Below are 21,825 nucleotides of genomic sequence, written 5' to 3' on the forward strand. Positions count from 1 at the left end.
TGACTCGAATAATAAGCACTGGCATTTCACTTGGGCTGCTTCTAAGTCATAAGTAACCACAAACTTGTTGAATATTGAGCTGAAAACTTGTTCTCCAACTTCGTATACTGAATAGCCTAGAGCGTAGTTCATTAATCTTGTGATGCAATTCACCTTCCCTCTAAATTGTGCTTGGATTTCTTTAAACTTTTGGTGAGTGTACACATGTTAAACTGAGCTTTTATGGAGGATTTTGTTGCATACGGTATGACGGTGTGAAAATCTGCAGCATCGAATTCTCTCTCTCTTTGCTCCCTGCTTCCGAGGCAATTATCACATTGTTTGACAAATTGGATAAGTGAGCTGTTCCGAGTAATGAACTTGTTAAAAAATGAATGCATGCTCTCGCTCCTTTGTGTGCTTCTCATCCCGGCCCAGAAGTGGTGATCCAGATAAATTGGAACCCATATAAGACGGTCTTCGTAAAGATCTGCAAAATACACCCAAATTAGACTATAATACACCCAAAAACATGCAATTTACACCTCTGCTGCAGATTTTAAACGTCATTACCTGAAAGCTACTTGTTGTCCACAAGACCATACTTCAGTAGAAAATCATTCCAATTCCTATCAAATGATTATTTGGTATGAGAGTTCCAAACAACATGGTTCATTTCTTGTTCGATTTCTAGGTGTCCCTTGTAACCGTTTAATTTGCTTGGAATCTTCTTCGTGATGTGCCAAATACACCAACGGTGAATTGTTGTAGGCATACAAGCCTCTATAGCCCTTTTCATTGACGCGCATTGATCGGTGAGAATTCCTTTCGGAGCATTTGCTCCCATGCAACGAAGCCAACATTGAAATAACCATTTGAATGATTCAACATCTTCGTTTTTCATCAAAGCGCATCCAAGAAGTATTGACTGACTATGGTGATTCACCCCTACAAAAGAACCACAAACCAAATTATACCTGAAACAAATTACGAAAAAACAATTAAAATCATTACATACACCCAAATAATGACTTTATACACCCAAAAATATCCAATATACACCTCTGCAGCAGATTCATAAAACAACACACAAAATAGAATTAAAATCATTAAATACACCCAAATAATAATTTTATATACCAAAAAAATCCAATATACATCTCTGCAGTAGATTCATAAAACAACACACAAAATAGAATTAAAATCATTAAATACACCCAAATAATAATTTTATACACCTCTACAGTAGATTCATAAAACAACATTAATTTAGCATCATAAACAAGAACAGCATATTACTTGTTTGTATTGTAGGTGGTGTCGAATGAAATAACATCTCTGAAATACTCAAAGGCAGTTTTGCTCCTTGCGTCGGCCCAAAAAGCAAGCTTAATCGACTGATCGTCCTCGAGTTCGAGCTCGAAAAAGAAATTCTGATTCTTCTCTTTCATTCTTAATAAGTATTTCCCAAATTCTTTTGCATCTTCTTGTTCCGAAACATTCCTCACTTCTCTCGTGATGTAATTCCTCACGTCTTTTTCGATAAAATTTAACTCGCGATGACCCCCGGCTGCTGCAACAAATGATTGGTAAGTTTTGCTTGGTTTGATACCGGCTTCCTCGTTATTCTCTATTGTACGACGGACGGACATGCTTTGTTCCCTGTGCTGTTTGAGCATCTCTGCTTGAGTTGGATAGCAAGGATGTGAATGATGCAACACGACCTTCGAAATGATCCAAGCACCAACATCCTTCAATGTGTGTATATAAATTCTTGCAGGACAATTTAAACCAGCTGTGGGATTTGTCTTCTCGGTCGGAGATATTTTTTATTTACATTTTCCCTCTCTGCTACATGTAATCAATTGATTCTTAATTTCGTTTCCCTTCTTATTTGTGCTCCGAACTCTTGTAGAAAAACCTGCAGCCTTCGCATAATCCTTGTAGAATTTTGTAGCATCTTCAAGGGTGTTAAAAGTCATTCCAACCTTGGGAATAAACTGATCATCAACAACACAGAGAGGCTACAAAATACACCCAAAAATACACCATGTTAAAAATAAGGATATACTAGAGTTTCTGCATGTCATAAAAAATAATAATTCAACTAAAATACACCCAAATATTCCTGATCTACACCCGAACGACAACAACTCAACTAAAATAATAAAAAAAATCCATAAACTGTAAATACACCCAAACTTCCCTAAAATACACCCAAATAGTTCTGATATACACCTGAACGTCTGGTATAAAATGCACAAAATTAATCAAAACTATTACATTAGATTCAATTCACAGTCAATGTTCACGTATTAATTTCACAGTCAATGTTCACGTATTATTCAGCTAGACAATCATAAATGACTAACTGCATCAAATTCAGATTCAATAATTAACTAAAACTAAATCACACCTCAGGAACTTCATTCGATTCAAATTCAAAATCCACTTCGCTCTAGTTCAGCTGACAATAATTTGAAGTTGAATCTTCCATTATCTTCAAAATAATTTCAAAGCTTGATTACAGAAATCATGAAAATTGAGAAAAACGAAGCAAGAAAACAGAGAGAGAAACGCACGTAAATGACGAAGGAAAAACCAATAAGAAACGCACGTAAATGACGAATGAAAAGGCAAAGAGAAACGCAGGAACGAGATCGAACAAAGAAGGCAAAAAATTCAAAAAAGGAAACGAAATCCTTTAAAAAAAGAAAATTATATATTCGCGCGTTAATTAATTTAAAAGTTTGTTAAGAAGGCGCTTGAAACACACATACCATAAGAGACACGTTTTGAAACACACATACCATAAGGTAGCGTTTGTTTGCAAGACTGAGACAGAGAGACAGAGACAGAGAGACAGAGACCAAGAGACAGAGATAGAAATAAGTATAGTATTGTGTTTGGTGTGATGGTGTACAAGACTGAGTTATGTCCCAGTATCGTGTTTGGTTTGAAGTAAAAGTTGAAGACTAAATTTGGAAACTTACTAAAATGCCCTTTAATATCAGCAAAGAACCCTAACCCTCCACCTCCCCCCGAAAACGATTTCGTTTTCGATAGTGGCCAACCCTCACCCCCTTTCTCCTGGTAGCCACCGTTCCTGCTCTCCTCTGCGGGCAACTGAGGCTGGATCCGGAGCCCCCGCCGCTTGGACCCCAGGTTTTCACCGGTGTTGCGTCCGATCGACGACGGCCCGTGGGGAGTGTTGCGGGGTTCGGCTGGGTGGACCCGGAAGCGCCAACTGTTTTGAGCCGCCGCTGCCGAATAGAAAGTTGAGGGTGTGCGTCGCGACGGAGCCGTAGCTATGCCCAAGGTCGTCGCCGTTTGTGAGGTACCTTTTGCTTGCATTCCTGTCTTTTATGTTTTGCTCATTTCTCAGAAACGTTAACTACTTGATATTTAATTTCGGCTTCTCTGTTCAGACCTGTCAACAATTTGCCGAAAATAGGATAGAATTTAGAAATTAAATTATTGAGTGAACGCATTTCTCAGGAGTTGCTGTGAAAACTTGCTCAGATATGTCTTCCAATGGTATTTCGTGTATGTATGTTGGACTGTGAAATTGAATTTCTGCTGGCGAATATTATCTCTGCTGAGAGGAGAAGTGAGGTTAATTAAACAGGTACATGTTCCAGCAAGTATGAAAAAATTAACCTTTTATTAGTTAAATAATCTGTTAAATTTGAGTTATTGATTTATTTGTCCACTTAACCATCTTCCTGGTTTAATCACTCATCATACAGTGTTGATGTGTAGTCAAATTTTTTTATTTGAACTTTGCCAAATGAGAGGTGACACAGTGAACAATTGAAATGCAAGTTATTGTAGAATTTTGCTTGTAATTCTTTGTGACATGTTTGCAACGAAAGTAGCTGTTAGCCCGTTTTGCTGTAGTTGAAAGATCCTCGTAAGATGTATCCTGTACTTGGTTCTGTTGGTTCATGTAATTGTCTTGCAATTTAATACAATTCAGAGTAGGGACTATTCTGTGACCATACTTTACTGCTAAGTGTAGTAGCAAGTAATTTACCTAAATAATGCACTAGGCACACTGCATGCCTTGAATTTTTGTATGTATTAAGTTTTTTAGAATTACAAAATTTGTGGTTTCAATGAGTTTGTCCCTTTTGCTTCGTAGCAATTGTTCGTAGTGCAGTTGTTAGCAAGAGCCTTTTTGTGTGTGCCTGTGTATTAATTTGTTGTTGTATATGGTTGGGAGTGTTTATGCAAACTATCTTGTAGAAACTGTATAGACATTGTAATTGCGCAAAGTGGAAATGTTTTGGTGACTAATAATAGACCCTCCTACAAAGGATTTGTTCCTGTCTTGTTACATGATGGTGATTGTAAGTGGTTGACCGTATTGAATGTTGTTATAATGTAACCTGCTGTTTCTGAATGGTGATTCAGTTAACAATTTCTGAATCAGTGGAACCTGGCATACAAGTATACAGCAGTGTTGATGATATAGTATGTGTGGATGCTGAAACTGTGCTAAGAAACGTTGTTGCTGTTTTTTAAAAAAATCATAAGAACTGGTACAGAGACATGATATTGCAACCAAAAAATTTGTTACAATTCTGCATGTGTTTCATTTGAATCATCGTTGGTTGTTTCATATGTGAGTCATCTGCTTCTGTTATATGTTGTGTGAAGTACATTAAAATTGTTTCAGTTACTGTTAAATGTGTAGGGTGGTTAGTAATGGCTTCCTCAAGTTGTAGATCAACAAGTGGTACGTACGGCAGCGGGAACATAACGGGAGACCGGTTTTGTGATTGTGGGTTACGAGCACCGTTACAAGTTTCAAATAGCGTGGCCAACCTGGGAAGAAAGTACTACGCGTGTCCAACAAGGCAATGTGGATGGTTTAGATGGGCAAGCCCAAATGTCAAGCCTTCTGACTCCGGAGATGATCGATCTTCTCAGCCTAACTTTGATTTTAAGTCGAGCGAACGAGTGGAAAGAATTAATGCTGAAGTTGTGTATCTAAAGTTTCTAATGTGCGTTCAACTTCTTGTTTCCCTTTTTTGTGTTGTGTTGATCATTGTAATGTTGTGTAAGTTGTAGTATGGCCTTCGAAGTCAAATAGGGAATTCAGAAATTGTAATAAATATAGCACATACTTGGTATAAAAGATGGAAGGAATTCATATTTTGAACCAACATTGTGTCAAGCCCATTTTTTCCTGTGAGAGAAATTTCACCTCTCTTTGTATAAGTGGATATGTATTTTGACAATCATAATGTAGTTCTGAGGAGGGCATTTGGCTGCCAAATGTATAAACATTTTGCTTATGCGTGAGATGGATAACACTATTTCTATTGAAAAGAAATAAAACAGATTTTCTAGACTCACTAGGATGTAATCGTTGTAAGTTAAATCGTAGTACAAATTAATGTGCATGGAAAATGGAGGAACTTGTTAAGCTTGATAATCACCCACCATGGTATTCATCCAAAAAAGAGCAAAACAAAGGAAATTACATAGTTAAGGAACGATAACATAGCAACACACAAAAGGGTACCAAACTGTGACCGTGTTACACATGACAATGTTCTTAAATCCTAAGACCTAAGACTCAAAAAGTTAACACCCTTAACCATGGTTAATACCAGAATACACTGTTAATAAACTTAACTAGTCTTGTACTTCATATAATGGAACGCACAAGCGCAATCATTTGTGAATCTGACAAGCCCCAGAAATGTGCATACACATTAGGACTCTCGGCAAACTTCAGAATCGCCCTGACGACCTTGTCATCACCGAATCCAAGCTGTGTGAGCTTCTCGCCAACCTTCCACTTCTCGTTCACACCAACAATGGCATCAGCTATCAGCTGGGCATTCTTGCGCTGGTCAGCCGATGATTGCTGAATCTGGTCGGCCATCCTCTCCAGTACATCAACTTGTTTTCTCTTCCTCCCGCATAGCCTTGTGCTTCCGGCGGTCGCCCCGGCCTCAGAATGTGATGCTTGTCCTTGCGTTGCTGCAAATCCCTCTTGGTCTGGAGGTGGAGACATCTCAGACTGATCAAAGCCAGCAGCGGTGTCGTCAGTCTCCTCGTTAACCTGCTCCTCCGCATCGAAGCCACTTACGGCCCCGGCTCCCGTGGCTTTATCCCTGCCAAAGATACCTTCCAGCCGGTGAAACAAAGGAAATGGCTTGCCAGGAGTGTAGAACTTGGTAGGATGTGCCTGTGAAATATGTACACCGGAATTAGTAATGTTTAGGAAATAACACAATTACAAATGGTTACAAATGCTTATGAACCGGATGCAAAATCAAAGTGATAAAAATGGTTACGCACAAAAGTGGCACAATGCATAAATAGCGTCCAAAAGGAAACATGAAAGGAAGAGGTTAAGGTATGGGGACGTGATAATTACTCACTATTCAGCAAGTCTTTTGAAAACCTTGTTAACAAGTAAAACTGAAACATTTTCCTTTTACAAGTGGCTAATTACTCACCATGCAACAAGTCTTTTGATAACCTTTTTAAGAGCTAAAACTCAAACATTTTTCTGTTACAAGTGGCTGATATGTCACAGTGCAACAATACCTGAATAGTTAATCCTATTAGCTTGGTTCGTTAATTTCATTACCATATCTCGGGATCAAAGAAAACAAACTAATTAGGGTGAACCAACAACATAATATACTTTTATAAAGTGTCATATATGTGTAATATTCATTACTATTTGGCAGAAGGTGATTGGGTTTGAATTGAATGGATTATATTTTGATGGAAGAAGTACGAAATGAAAATCTTAAAACGGATATTAGCATTTTTTTTATTAAATTATAACCAAGCATGAATGATTAAATTATAACCCCCTGGTCAAACAGTTATACTAAATTAACACAAAAATGGCAACCACCCAACGGAATTCCTAAAACACACGCACCTTCAACCAGGCATCAAGGACGTCTTTGCTGTCAACCTCTACACATTCTTTCTCGTTGTTCCATCCGAATCCGCTACAAGCAAGCATATCAGCGGCGTACTGGTACTTCTCCTTGAGCCGCTTGTGCTTATTCTTGCAATGCTTCGCGGTCAGTGTACAACCAGGGAAAGCCTCCAACATCTTCAAAGCCAGCTTCTCGAATGTTCCCAGTTTAAACTGCCCACAGTCAGCCCTCTGACCGTCAACGACAAACTCCTCCATGAAGCCAACAAAGGCCAGTGTCTCTTCATCACTCCACATTCGCTTGTTCTCCATTTCTTGCTTCCAAGATTAAGCTAATTAAAACCCTACATTAATAAGTTAAGTTAGAATAACATGTATTTTGCAAAGGTAATAAAATATGCCATCAAACCACACAAACGGATTACCAAAGAGTTAGACATATCCAAAAATTAGTAAAACTGGTCTATGCCATAAGAAATGAAATCAGGAAAAAATACACAAGTAGTTCAATTATTACAACACTGGTCATTGCCACGACAAACAGAAATAAAACAGCAAACAACAGCACAAACACACAGTAGCCGAAAATCAAAGAATGTGCTTTTACAATGTCTCAACACTCTACTATTCATACAAATTCACTTGTCGTCCTTACAACATCCCTAAAACACACAACGCTACTCCGTACGACTTGCACGCCACTCTTCATACATCTCATGTGCTATGTTGTCACGCCAGTGACTCCACTCGTTCGTGTTTTCGACCACATTGATCATTCCATGCTGTTCCTCGTCTCCATCGGGCGTAAATTCATCCAAAATGCTACCTTCCTCCTCCGGGTCCATTTCCATACTCTTTCGAATGAAATTTTGCAGCAAACAACAGGCAATAATTATTTGAGATTGCGTCTTTACGGGATAAAAGCTAGGGCTCCTTAAGATGGACCAGCGCTTCTTCAGCAAACCAAAGCATCGCTCAATGATATTCCTTGCAGACGAGTGTACCCGGTTAAAATATTCTTGGTAGTTGCGCGGTGCACGTGCTCCCTGGGCCCACTCTCTTACATGATATCGAGTCCCTCTATACGGTGCAAGAAACCCCGGACCATTTGTGTAGCCAGCATCAACTAAATAGTAATTACCTATGCACAAATAACGCAAACAACGTAAGACGATGGCTATCATGAACTCAATCTAGTTGTATATACTTAACTCTAGAGATGGCAGAATTACCGTGGGGTATCTTAAGACTATTACGACGAGTTATTGCATCGCGAAGTACTCGTGAATCAGATGCCGAACCCTCCCATCCACTGAGTACGTACACAAAACCCATCTCCCGGTTACACACTCCTAACATGTTGGTGCATATTTTACCCTTTCTTGTGCGGTACCTTGCCTTCTCAGACTCTGGGACTGTCACCTCTATGTAAGTGCCATCTAATGCTCCCAAGCAACCCTACCATCCATAGAAGGCTATCATATTCAGATAGAGAATCCATCAGATAAACATCAATCACACAGAACATCGAATAAGGTCTACCTTAAACCTTCGCCATGTCGGGTCAACACAGTCCTCGGCAACTGGTGTAGCCTTCGCGAACAACATCCCTTGAATCCGTATTACAGCCTTCAAAACTTTATTAAAATACTTGCTAACTGTCTCGCCGGACCTACAAAATCTAACCTGTAGACTACGGTTTTTCTTGTGATGCGCTAAGATAATTAAAAAGGTCGCAACCTGCTCCGGCAGGCTTACATGACTATCCTCTGTAAGTCCTCCCTGAACTTGCAGCAACTCACACAAGTTAGCAAAGGCATTTGTGTTCATTCTCAACTCCCAGATACAATTCCTATCACCCTCACCAACAATACGCTCTAAGGCCTCACGTCTAATTCTACTATTCATTCTTCCCCCTAACGATAGTCGGCCACTAGTTCTACCCCTAAAGTAAACAAACAGCGTAAGCACAAAGAATAACATTCTTTCTTCATGGTTGGATCTCGTCTCTTCATAAAAAGACACGCATCGCTTAATAATTTCTGACTGGTCCATTTCTTCCTAGCAAAATCGTTTCATAAAAAAAAAGGCATAAACTTTCCAAACAACTCTTAATAAATCCCAAACAGGGAATGGCTACTCAATAATAAAATATTTCTATGCGCAAATTTTAAGGTCTCAGGGAAAATAAAATAGAAAGTAAAACATTGTTTACACTCTTAAACTAACTATAAACTACCAACAATACAATTAATCACGTAATTTGCATGCACATTCAACTGTGAGTAATATTACCATACAATCATGCTCAAAATTATCTATTACACATGAACGGTAGCTAACCTACTTACTAAAAATCCTTTCAGGTCAAAATATTAGAGAAATTGGCATACATTTCGATTATTTACTATCATTTAAAAATAGAAACAAAACTAAACTCATGATGCAGAACCTGACCTAGGGTAGATAGTCTCTTAAACCAGTCAATCAGCTTAAAACAACGAAATAAAGAGGGAAAAGTACAAGAGGATATACAAAATTATCAATTGCAAGAATAAAAGTAGTGTTCCTCTATACATAACTAATTACACAACTTCAGAATTTTCCTTACCATTTATTTATTAATCACGTGCTTTCTTCCTAACAAATGGTTACCATACATTTTTATTAACTTCAAGAATATGAAAGACAAAACTTTACAGGGAGTATGCAGTTTGGGCATTGGGATTTTTACGAAAAGCATGGTTGACAACAAAGCAATGACAGCTTCTCAATTAGGATTCCGTCATTCATTTCATTTCTTCCCTAACTACAAACATAGCATCAGATTCACAAAAAATAAACACATCACAACCATGGACACAACTTCATACATTGTCAGTTGTCACGAACTATGAAAACCTAATTACAACATAAAAAATGGATTCTATTTGTCATATACAACGTGCACTGTCTTTCAATTGCATTCATGAATTAGATAAACACTGAACACATGCATAAATTCGAATTGACCATGCAATTTGTGGTGGTTAACCTTCTACACAGCTTGTTTCAATGAATAATCCTCTATGTTCAATTCTTACTATGCCTTTTTCAGGACCCCTAAACAGTAAATAAATCATTCAATCCACTTCAACCTTCTTCTCCCACTTCCCAAACCCAGTAAACCACAAACAGAGCATAAGCCACAAAATGATTCACAACCGAACCCCTTCATACGAACTGGATAACACACCAATTGAAGACACCACAACCCAGATCAAAGAAAACGAGCTTAACTAACCTGGATACACGAAGCTGTGCTCGCAACAACTCCCAGATGGCCTCCACACCGACACCGAAGCTTCCCTCCAGGAGCTTCGTCGGACCACCAAATCTGTGAGGAAGCAACAACACATCACCAAAATGGAAGGCTCGGAAGAGGACGTGGGAAGTGCCAACGGCTTACCTTCAAGTTCTTCGTCCGGCGCGGTGGCTTCTCCTTTCACTCTGGACGCCGATCAGCACCTCCTTCAAGCAAGAAAGAGAAGATGTCCTCGAGTGGCTGGCAATATACTCGAGCCCTAATTTGAGATTTGCAAAGGGTAATGTTGGTATTACATAATTACATTAGGGATATTTTAGTGATAAAAGAATTGGTTGAAGTTCTGTCTCTGTCCCAGTCTCTAGTGTCCCCAAATTTTTGAAGCACTGAAATACTCAAATTATTGAGACAGAGACACAATTTTCAGTGCTAGTCTCTACCTCAACAAACACAATACTAAATCCCTATCCCCCAGTATCAGTTCTAGTCTCTGCAAACAAACACTACCTAAGAAACGCGTTTAAAGGTAAAGAACTTATAACACTTATAAATATTAATCGCTTGTATACTGAAATTATTTCCTGATTTTTTTAATCACTAAATCATTCATAACAACTCTAATTAATATCTCTACAAAGTTCCAGCATAACAAGTTAGCAGCTTATTATTATTTTACTAATTTATAAGCATGCCAACATATGACGTAATTGTGATAAACTCTAGTTATAAACTTTGACTATTTTTTTTTAAATTTGACCAATTTTTACTTGTCAAACAGAATACAATTTTTATAATCTTTTTGCTCTTATCAATATTGATAAATTTAATTTGTCTTTCTCTTAAACACCTAGTTTGAATATGAATAGTCATAAAATAATATTCAATTTGGTTCTCAACTTGTATGTGAATTTTAATTTAATCCATAAAATTGAATAAAATTAATAATTTTATTTATTCGTAGATAAATTTATTAATATTTTAAATTTTTATAAATAAAAATAATAATTTACTCATAATAGTATGTATGAAAAAATGAACTAAATTGTAGTGTTAAATCTCAACTAAACCTAAGTTGTCACAATTATTAAGACCATTCAAAATCAATTTTTCATTGTACACCAATTTTTCCATTATTTTCCGTTTTTTTCATTTACTTAAAGAAAACAGAATCATTAAAAAATCATTTAGTTTGAGGGAGCTTTTTTCAGTAGTGAAAGTATCTTAAGAACCTTAAAAGACCAAAATGTAAAATAAATTAGCTAAACTTCAGGGATTAGTTTATGAATATTGAGAATATTGATTTTTAGTATATCAGTACAAATTTGGCAGACGTAGATGAGAAATTAAAGTTGAACCAGGACTTAATTATCAATCCAAATAATAATTTATTCATGACATGAGATTTTCCTCATGAAGCATGTGGTAACGGTGTTGAAGGAAGCGTTCACAAGAGAAGACGACGAAAAATCGCTGACATTGAAAGACACGTGCAAACCTCTGTGTAGTGCTTCGACCTCAAGAACTCAACGCTGTTCGTGTTCTCATCAGGCACCGACACGTACGAGCCTCCGAGCTTTGAATTCTGGAAGGTTTGTCGTGCCACATTGGGCACTTCCTAACTAACCCGTTTCCGTCGGAATCTGTTGACGGAAAAATATTTTGCTCCAGCGTCGACGGCAAGCTCATCGTGAACAATCCTACTGCCGCTGCAGTCACATGCGTGCTTCACAACAAACACGATTTTCTAGCGGTTAACAGCGTCGAGGATCTCCTCGTCCTTTTCATCAGAAATGGATTATCTAGTGCGCCAAAGCGTTTCGTTTGGGTGTATATTTAATTATTTATTTATTTTTTGGTCGATGTTGATGATGTTTGGTTTTTGAAGGAAAATGAAAGAGAAAATGAGGATTGAAATTATCTAAATGAATGTTGATGGGAGATGTGTGCGTTTGTTTCAGGCATTTGGTTTGGACTTTGGAGAGTGAAGGAATAATAATCTTTGTAATTACCACAAGTTCAGGGCCAAATTTTATAATTTTACACCATATTGTACAGCACTAAGGAGAGTCACTAAATTAAATATTCTCACAAAGATCTTAAAGGACCTGCTTCTACTTTTCCCACCATAGACAAATCCTAGTTTGAGATTATAAAAACAAATCTATTCAACCAAAATTGAGATCTAAACAGCCCCTTATCTTCTGAGGAACTTTGTAGTATAATTTAATATAAAAAAATCTTAGACCATCAGTTTTAGTAATTTTGGCTAGTATTTAGCTAACACAAATATCAAATTATCTTCAATAAATAAATTTTATTAATTTATGTATGTACATTTTTAGAGGTGAGCATGAGTTGGTTTGGTTCGGGTTCATGGTAAAATTAGAATCAAAACGATTAAAATATAATTGGTTCGGATTTGTGTTTTTTGTACATGTACCCAAACCAAACCAAATCGATTAAGAACGGATTGGTTTGGTTCGGGTAATTGGGTACCCGATGACTTTGAAATTCATAAAAAAAATCAAATTTTTATCTTAAAAATTCAACAAGTACAATAAACATGTAAGATCAATAGAAATAATCCAAACATGTTAAACACCAAATATATTAAAAACTAAACTCATTAAAATCCAAACATATTAATAGTGAATAATCTTTGTGTAATGAAAAAGTCATATATATATTTTTATTTTTTTATTTAATTAATATATGATCGGGTTCGCGGGTTGGTTCGGGTTCCGCACCCCTAGAGCCAATATCCGAACCAATCACTAACAAAGACCATCGGTTTGGTTCAGGTTGAACCTGATTACCCGTTGGTTTTAGAACCAATTTAATTGGTTCAGTTCGAGTTCGGATGGGTAATCGGATACCCGCTGCCCGTGCTCACCCCTATAAATTTTGATAAATGTGAGTGCAAACTGTGTTAACTCATGTGTGTAAACTCTAGTAAATATAGATGTAAATGATGTATTTCATGTATACAAATCCTTGTAAATGTGAGTGTACGTAAACTAATTCTAGTCAAATACTGGCCCAAAATGATAATATTTGCTAGTTATGTAGTATTATTGATTTAATATTATTCTCTTGAGGAATAAAATAAATATTGTATTACACTCAATTAAACTTCAAATTAAAGTATTATTACTAGACTAAATTTCCAAAGTGATTCCCTAAATTTGTCTCGTGCACCAATTTTATTTCTGAGTTTTTAATTGCACCATTTTAGACTTTGAAATTGAACGTCAGACTCCATAAAAGTCCTCAAGTCCATTTTCGAATTGACTCAACAGCTGAGATAACGAGCTGGCATAGCCACTACACTTGGCGTTAATAACGGCTAGGTAACGTGAAAATGTAGTTATGATACTCCATAGTAGTCTCTGCATGCATTTATAAATCCTAGAACCCCATCTTCTAACTCTAGTACCGATCGTAATGAAACTTTACTAGTCGCAATGAAACTTTTGCAGACGTGTACCAAATGATGGGGCTAGTCATGCAGTAGGAAACTCAAGCTGCTCGTCTTCAATCGAAAATTGGACAAGAACATCAATGCGGACCAGACCTGAAAAAGTATAATTCTAGTACTGATCGCAATAAAATTTTTGTAGACGTATATCAAATGATGAGAAATCAATTATGCAGCAAAGAGCTCAAGTTGTTCGTTTTCAACCAAAAATTAGACAGAACATCAATACAGACCAAATCTAAAAAAGTGCTTTGAATGATTATAAAATATAAATTAAATACAGAACAACTATATAGTCAATAATTAAAACAAACTTCATAGTGATAATTTACCAAAATATCATAGTGTGCATACTTGAATGTTTCCAAGAGTACCAAATGACAAAACAAACTTAATACAAGAAGCATATATCAAAAGTGGACCTCAAGACAGTGTTTGGTTAGTGTCTTTTAGACATAAAGATAGAGACACAATTACATAAAGATACATAGACATAAAATACACAAATTTTTTTATTATGTTTGGTCATAGTGTATAAGACACGCTTATTTAAATCAAATATCATTTTTGTCCCTATACTGAATCCACCACTGTCATCATTGCTTTCCACCATCATCATTGATTTTTCTACAATCCAAATTACTATGATCAAGGTCTCTAATTCATAAGCAATTCAATAATTAAAAAAAATTAAACAAAAAATAAAAAATAAAAAGAAGATGAGAAGAAAGCAGCAATTGGACTTTCTTGTGTTTCATTACCATCATTATGAAATATAAATTTTTAAGAAAAAGTGGTGGCTCATTTTGTGTAACTTTTTTTTATCATTCAAATTCATTGTCGCCACGGCTGGAGAAGAGGCAAATCTGAAAGCAGCACGATTTAAAAAACATGAAGGTAGAAGAAGCACATGGAAGAGGCAGATAGAAGAGCACATATAGATCTGGAGAAAAAGTGAGGGAAGCATCGAAAAAGTGAGACCAGTTCTGTCCTTTGGAGCGTAAAAAAGAAGATGATGGATAGAAAAAAAAAGAAGAACAGAAGAGAGAAGAGAAAAAGATGATGATAACGATTAAATCTGCTATATGGGACATGAAGAAGAAGATGAAGGGGTAGAAGAAGATGAAAGAAGAACGGAAAGAGGGGAGAGAAAAGGAATTAGAAAAGAAGAGAGAGAGTGTTAATAGCATAGAATAAGTATGGAATTTTCAAAAAATAATAAGGATAGAATTGTCCAAAACTTTAATTCAATCTGTGTCTCAAGCCAAAAATCAGTGTCTCAACATTTTGAGAAGACACAAAATACATATTTTTTGTGAGTACCGTGTGTAACCGTATCTTAAAAAAATTGTATCTCAATAAACAAACGGTGAAATGTATTACCATGTGGACATAGACAATAACCAAACGGTGCCTTATATCACCTTTGCCTATGACCATTTTCACAACAGTTGCTCCATCAATCTTTTTCAAGTGAATTTTTCACGCTCATCTAAATTTGTTTAGCCTCGTTTTCTACCACTTTCTTCAATAGTATGGATAGTACATTTCTTAAAAATATTTTTGAAAATAAAATAATATTATTGTCTTCATACAAAACCACTTAAAATTGAAACATAGCAATTTTAATATTTTTTATACTAATACATGAAAAATATATTAGAAATATAATAAATTTGAATTTTCAATTGAAATATTTTTTCTTCCTTTTAATATGTTAACCGAAAAAAAGAAAAGAAAAGAAAAGAAGAAGCCAAGAAGAAATAACAGAATGTTAGGAATTGTCAGCGTTTGTGCTTTGTTCCGGGCTTCTGGGCTTGACATAGTGCCATTATTGGTCTGCTTCGGTGGTGGAATCCTATTTCGCATTTTGGAACCTTTTTCAGACATTTACGGAAACCACAATTATGCTATCCTGCATCGCACCCGCATTCCTCGCCATCGACCTTAGCCTTTGATTTTTTTAGGTGATTGTTATTTTTTCTAAAAGAGTTTTGTCTAATTTATTAAAAATAATTAAAAATTAATATTTAATTTAAATTTAATATTTATGCTAATTAGTTATTACTAAAATTACTAAAAATGGTTAACTCCAAAATTTTCTGTTAGTCCATTACTATTCTCTTTTTTTTATTTTATTCAATCCAATCCATCCCATGTAAATTACTATAAATGGGAATAGTTTGGTTTGGGATCACCAGATCAATGGATAAAGAATTAATTCGCTACCAACATATGAGTGGTGGCATATCAAAGTGGGGATGGTTGAAGAATAAAGCTGAAATTTATCAAATAAAATAAAATAAAGAGAAAATAAAATTATGTTGGGTAATTGGTCGATGACTTAAATATAAAAGATACTAGAAAGATTAAAACAAATTGTGTTGATTTTTCTTAATTTTAAAAAGAAAGATAGAAAATAAAATTAAAAATATTTTGACACAAAACATATTTGTTATATTTGTGTTCTATTTCATTAAATAATTAGTCATAAGAGATTTTATTCTTTTATTTTTTAAAATTATTGTCAAAACTTAAGAGTTTGTACGTTGTTGTAAGCACGAAGTGGCTTTAAAACAATTTAAATTTAAATAAATTTACAGCACATTTAGAGATTAATTAGTGACTGAGTTGGATAAAATATACTTTGGATAACAAAAATATATGCCATCTCATTACCAGACACATCAAGTGAGTGTACATGTGAATGAGTTGTGGGTGTAACACATTATGTCGTGTCTTAATCCGTGAGGGGGAAGAAATAGTTGAACTATACTACTTGACCACGCCAATTGCGTATTCCTATTCAAATTTGTTCTCTCTATCTCCATGGGATCAAATCCCCTACTGCAGGTTCCTTATTATCAATTTATTACTTTCCATGCCCCTTTTTTTTTATCACTACTGAAATAAAATAGTAATGCTTTGAGCTACTACTTTCCATTACTTTACTAAGATAAAAGATTCTCTCTATTTATGCACGCCCATGAAATGAAATAAAATCAAAATCAAAATTACTTGGGTCGGTATAATAGCATTTTAGATATAACGAATATATTTTCATAATTTCATATACGAAAAGTTTCAGAAATCAGCAAATATAACAAAATCTAATCATCATTTAGTTAGTATGTATTTTTATACCATTATAATACGAAAAATTTTACGTGCGTATACGCTATTACAAACGAATCTCTCTCACGCTCTTCTCTAAGGAACTAGCTGGATATCTCAATTTTTAGACTCTTCGACGATCGCAGTCTTATTGATAAAGGTTGTGAAGTTTCACTTCTTACTCTTGGATAAAAATTCTCCTTTTTGTCGCTCATTCTTTCTCAACTGCAGAACAATTCAGAATTTTACTCTCTCGCTCTATGTCAATGGTGGAATCAGTGTTAGAAGAACAGAATATTGAAGTAAGCAGTTTCTCTCTCTTCTAGTTTCAGAATTTTTATAATGATTTTCATAGTGCATCAATGGACACAATGATGATTATGATTATGAATTTCTGAGCTCGCAAAGTATGCTGTTTTTGTTTTTCATAATAGAGTTTAAACTGAATGTACAGAATCCAAATTATACCTTATTCGATTTTGATTTTCATAATGCAACAATGCACAGTTAATACAAACCAACTGTTTGATGAAATTACTAAGACAGAAAATATAAAAAATATTAGTGTTTCTTGTTTGTTGTTTTGATTTTTTAGTGTAATTTAAGTTATGTACTACTATTGTCTTTCTATATTTTAATGTAAGACACCATGTTGAAGCATCAAACATACTAAAATCTATTGAACCATAATCTAAAATTTTTATATTAAAAATGAGACATCCAATTATGATTTATACATTAATCCTCAAATAGTATTTTACCTAATTTGGCTTTTTAACAAAATAATAATTTATTAATTTATATGAAATAAGCATAGAAATAAATAAGAAAGAAAAATAGATAATAAGACACTATGCGTGCTCAATGAAACTGATCTTACCTTAGCTGCTAAGAACTCTAAGTAGAAGTAGAAGTGCTAAGAGAGTAATTAGAATCGAATTAGTATTATTTGTATTTATATAGCGTATTTGTATATTAATTGTAAGATCCTATATTTTTATTACTTTGATTCTACTAGTAGCTATATATACCCCTTATACATTGTACTTTTCCTCAACCTGAATAATACACAAAAACACTTTCTTTAGATTGCTCTCTTATTTCTAACATGGTATCAAGAGTTTAGGTTATTTTTTTTTTCAGACACAATTGGTTTTTAGCTCTTTTACTTTGTTTCCCCCAGCAGTACTTTGTGATCATTTTTCGACGCCTTCCCGATTCTTTGGTTCGTCACTGCCGCTACCCTCGCCTTCTCCTCGTTGTGAAGTTTCCAACGCCACCGGAATCATCGCCGGACATAGCCGGATGCGCCACCACGCGCCGCTCGAAGTTCCCTATCCGATTGAAGCTCTTCTCCTTCCAGCGCCGTTGGATCAGCGCACCAGATCAACGGCTTCCGTCACGCCACGTGTCAGGCAGTTTGCTCCACGAACCCGTGTTCAACCCGCGCGCCCGACCCGATCTGCTTCGTAACCCGCTGCCATCTCCACCCCTCATCGGCTACTGACGTGTTCTCCTCCTCCAACCACGCAGCGCCACGTGGCCTTCCCTGCTGACGTGTCATCCGACGTGGCCGCTGACGTGGCAGACTATGGGACCCTTCCTAAGATTTTTGGTGAGCTCTTTTCGATTCTGCACTCCGATTTCTCATTTTCTGCTCCAAAATTACAGTTTTCTCTCCTCTCTTTGATCTCTGTGTCTACTATTATAGAAAAATCAGATGTTTTTGCTGCCACAGACAGACAAGATAAATTCTGTCAAAATTATAATCGTTTTGGGCACATTTTCTTCGTCTGTCCCTCTGTTGAATGTCGCACATGCCATCAGAAAGGTCATATTAGCTACCATTGTTCACAGCTGTTCTGCCACTATTGCAAGCTCTCGGGACATTTGATTACTACCTGTCCTACTCGCCCACCACGTCCTGAGTCTGCTTCTGCTGTTGCTGTTACTCCTAAATCTACCACCTCTGCACCTTTCAACCAGTCTCCTGTCTTTCTATCTGATATTGCATCTCTTCTTCAGCATCTTCTCTCCCTTTCTAGTAATACCCCTGCTGCTTTTTCGACCTCTCCAGGTAATTCTAAATGGTATTTTAACTTGGGTTGCTTTAACCACATGTCTCCGGTGCGTAATATTTTCTCGTCTCTGTCTACCACTACAAATGGACCTTCTGTCAATACTGCAAATGGTTCCCTCTTGCAAGCAACACACAAGGGTTCTATCTCCCAGTCGACTCTTAATCTTCCTCATACTTATTATATTCCTAAATTAAACTTTAATCTTATTTCTGTTGGTCAACTTGTTGATCTGGGTTTTGATGTCACTTTTTCTGTTTCTGGTTGTCGTGTACAAGATCCTCGGACGGGACAAATCATCGGGACTGGACGTAAGGTTGGAAGGTTGTTTGAACTCGAGAATCTTCATGTTCCTCCTGTACCAAATCTCTGTGCTGCTTCTTCTCCATGTACCCTTCACTTATGGCATCAACGTCTTGCTCACACCTCCTTAGGAAAATTGCGTCCTCTTGTGTCTCTAGGTGTTTTGGGCCAGGTTCTAAATGAATCTTTTGATTGCATTTCTTGTTAAACTGTCAAACAACCTGCTTTATCTTTTCACAATAATTCCTCTTTTGCTTGCTCTTCTTTTGATCTCATTCACTCTAATGTTTGGGGACCGGCTCCCACTGCTTCTATGGGCGGAGCTCGATACTTTGTCATTTTCATTGATAATTATTCACGTTTTACTTGGGTTTATTTGATGACTAGTCACCATGAGTTATCTCAAATCTATATCAATTTTACTACTACGATTAAAACTCAGTTTTCCAAGGTCATTAAGGTTTTTCGACGTGATAATGCTATGGAATACCATGATTTCAAACTCTTAACCTTTCTTGCAGAACAGGGTATTTTGTCTGAGTTTTCTTGTCCTGGTACGTCTCAATAAAATGGCCGAGCTGAACGCAAACACCGTCACATTCTTGACTCTGTCCGTGCAATGCTTCTTTCTTATTCGTGTCCTAAGCGTACTTGGGGTGAAGCTGTTCTTACTGATGTTCATGTTATCAATAGACTCCCTTCTTCTATTCTTGGTAACGTTACTCCCTTTGAGCGTCTTTATCATACCTCCCTAGATTATAGTTCTCTTCGAGTTTTTGGTTGTGTCTGTTTTGTTCTTTTTCAGCCTCATGAGCATAGTAAACTTGAACCTTGGGCTCGTTTGTGTTGTTTTCTTAGTTATGGCACTGAACACAAGGGTTATCCATTTTGGGATCCTCTCTCTAAACGTATTTGTATATCTCGTCAAGTTGTCTTCTAGGAGCATCACATGTTTTCTTGGTTCTCCTCCTTTGAGTCCATTCCTCCTACTCAGTCACCATTTTTCACTAATCCTAATGTTGATATTTTTTCTAGTGATGATTCTACAGGTTCTATCTCGAGTTTCCCTCCACGGCCTCCTGTTCTTCCGCCTTCTCCATCTCCCGATGATTCCAGACCGGACGACGATCCTACTCCAACCGTCATGTCCGCTTCTCCCACTGTTCTTCTAGGGTAAGAAATCCACCTCCTCATCTTCTTGACTATCATTGTTTTTCTACTATTCTTAATCAATATGAAGCTAAGTCATTCCGAGAAGCCTCCACAAATCCACATTGGCAACAAGCAATGCAGAAAAAAATACAGGTACTTGAAAAAGCACACACTTGGAATTTGGTTGATCCTCCTTCCAATCAGAAAATTGTGAGAAGCAGATGGGTATACAAGATCAAGACCTGTTCTGATGATTCTATTGACCGTTATAAAGCACAGTTGGTTGCTCCGGGTTGTACGCAAGAGTATGGTATTGACTATGAAGAGACTTTTGCTCCTGTTGCTCATTTCACATCTGTTCGGGCTCTTCTTGCCATTGCTGCGGTTAAAAAATGGTCTCTCAGTAAGATGGACGTGAAAAATGCATTTCTTAATGGAGATTTGAAAAAGAAGGTCTATATGAAATCTTCTCCAGGTTATCCTTATCCTCCTAGCAAAGTTTGTCTCCTTCGCAAGGCACTCTATGGACTTAAGCAAGCTCCTCGTAAATGGTTTGACAAGTTCAGCACTACCATATGCAATTTTGGTTTCACTTGCAGCCCTCATGAGAATGTTCTCTTCATTCATAAAAGCGAACGTGGAGTTGTTCTTCTACTTCTGTATGTTGATGACATGACCATTGCTAGAGATGATGTTGATGGTATCTCTGATCTCAAGACATCCCTTCAACGTACTTTTGAGATGAAAGATCTTGGTTCTCTCAGCTATTTTCTTGGTATAGAAGTCATATCCACCGATGATGGCATCTATCTCTCTCAAGCTAAATATGCTTCAGATCTTCTTGCTCGAGCCGGAATTACAGATTGTCACACTGAGTCTACTCCTCTTGAGCCTAATGTTCGTTTTACTCCTATGGATGGCACTGTTTTGGATAATCCTACTCTTTATTGACAGCTAGTTGGAGGATGATAAACCCCGTTTTCAGGGTTTATCTTGTGTTGGATTTAGAGTATTTTGCTAACCTTTTCTCACATTTAGCCAATGATTTAGCATGATTTTGTGATCTCTCTCTTATTTGTGCCTAAGTGTAAAAAGCATGCTTTTTGGTCTTTGATTAGATAACTTTAACTTCTCCTTGATTCCATAAGATGCCTTGATGTGTTTGTTAGTAATCTCAGGTTGAAAAAGGCTAGGAATGAATCAAGGGAGCAAGGAAGGAAGCATGCAAGTAGAGAAGATCATGAAAAGCTAAAGAGTTGAACTCGGCCATGGACGCGCGCGCGCACCAGGCGCTTACGCGCACCTTGCGAAGTCACCCATGGACGCGTACGCGTGCTGTGTGCGTACACGTCGGTGCTAATTTATGATTTTTTAATGAAAACGTGGCCAGCGAATTCTCAAGGCCTATGGGGCCAATTCAAGCCAACTTTGGCGCCAAAACACTCAAAAGGACCAAGGATTGAAGGGAGAGGGGGGATCTATCATAACACACATTAGG

The 21,825-nt window shown here is 36.7% G+C and overlaps 2 protein-coding genes across 2 annotated transcripts; both read right to left on the minus strand.

The window, feature by feature from the left end:
• Nucleotides 5,639-7,210, minus strand: LOC107610347. Its single transcript, XM_016312407.1, has 2 exons — nt 6,896-7,210; nt 5,639-6,184 (listed from the first exon to the last, which is right to left on the minus strand). The coding sequence occupies exons 1-2, from the start codon at nt 7,208-7,210 to the stop codon at nt 5,639-5,641; spliced, it is 861 nt and encodes a 286-aa protein (XP_016167893.1).
• Nucleotides 7,348-8,259, minus strand: LOC110266174 (protein ALP1-like). Its single transcript, XM_021110248.1, has 2 exons — nt 8,131-8,259; nt 7,348-8,039 (listed from the first exon to the last, which is right to left on the minus strand). Exons 1-2 carry the CDS (start codon nt 8,255-8,257, stop codon nt 7,576-7,578), a joined length of 591 nt encoding a protein of 196 aa, XP_020965907.1. The 5' UTR covers nt 8,258-8,259; the 3' UTR covers nt 7,348-7,575.

Source organism: Arachis ipaensis, chromosome B08, assembly GCF_000816755.2.
Source record: "Arachis ipaensis cultivar K30076 chromosome B08, Araip1.1, whole genome shotgun sequence".
NCBI lineage: Eukaryota > Viridiplantae > Streptophyta > Magnoliopsida > Fabales > Fabaceae > Arachis > Arachis ipaensis.

Bases quoted from the DNA above. Each gene is read 5' to 3' on its own strand.
- LOC110266174 (XM_021110248.1), bottom strand. From the start codon at position 8,257: ATGTTAGGAGTGTGTAACCGGGAGATGGGTTTTGTGTACGTACTCAGT. The intron at 8,040-8,130 runs GTAATTCTGCCA...ATTTGTGCATAG, and splicing joins TAGTCTTAAGATACCCCACG to GTAATTACTATTTAGTTGAT.
- LOC107610347 (XM_016312407.1), bottom strand. From the start codon at position 7,210: ATGGAGAACAAGCGAATGTGGAGTGATGAAGAGACACTGGCCTTTGTT. The intron at 6,185-6,895 runs GTGCGTGTGTTT...CATATTTCACAG, and splicing joins TCCTTGATGCCTGGTTGAAG to GCACATCCTACCAAGTTCTA.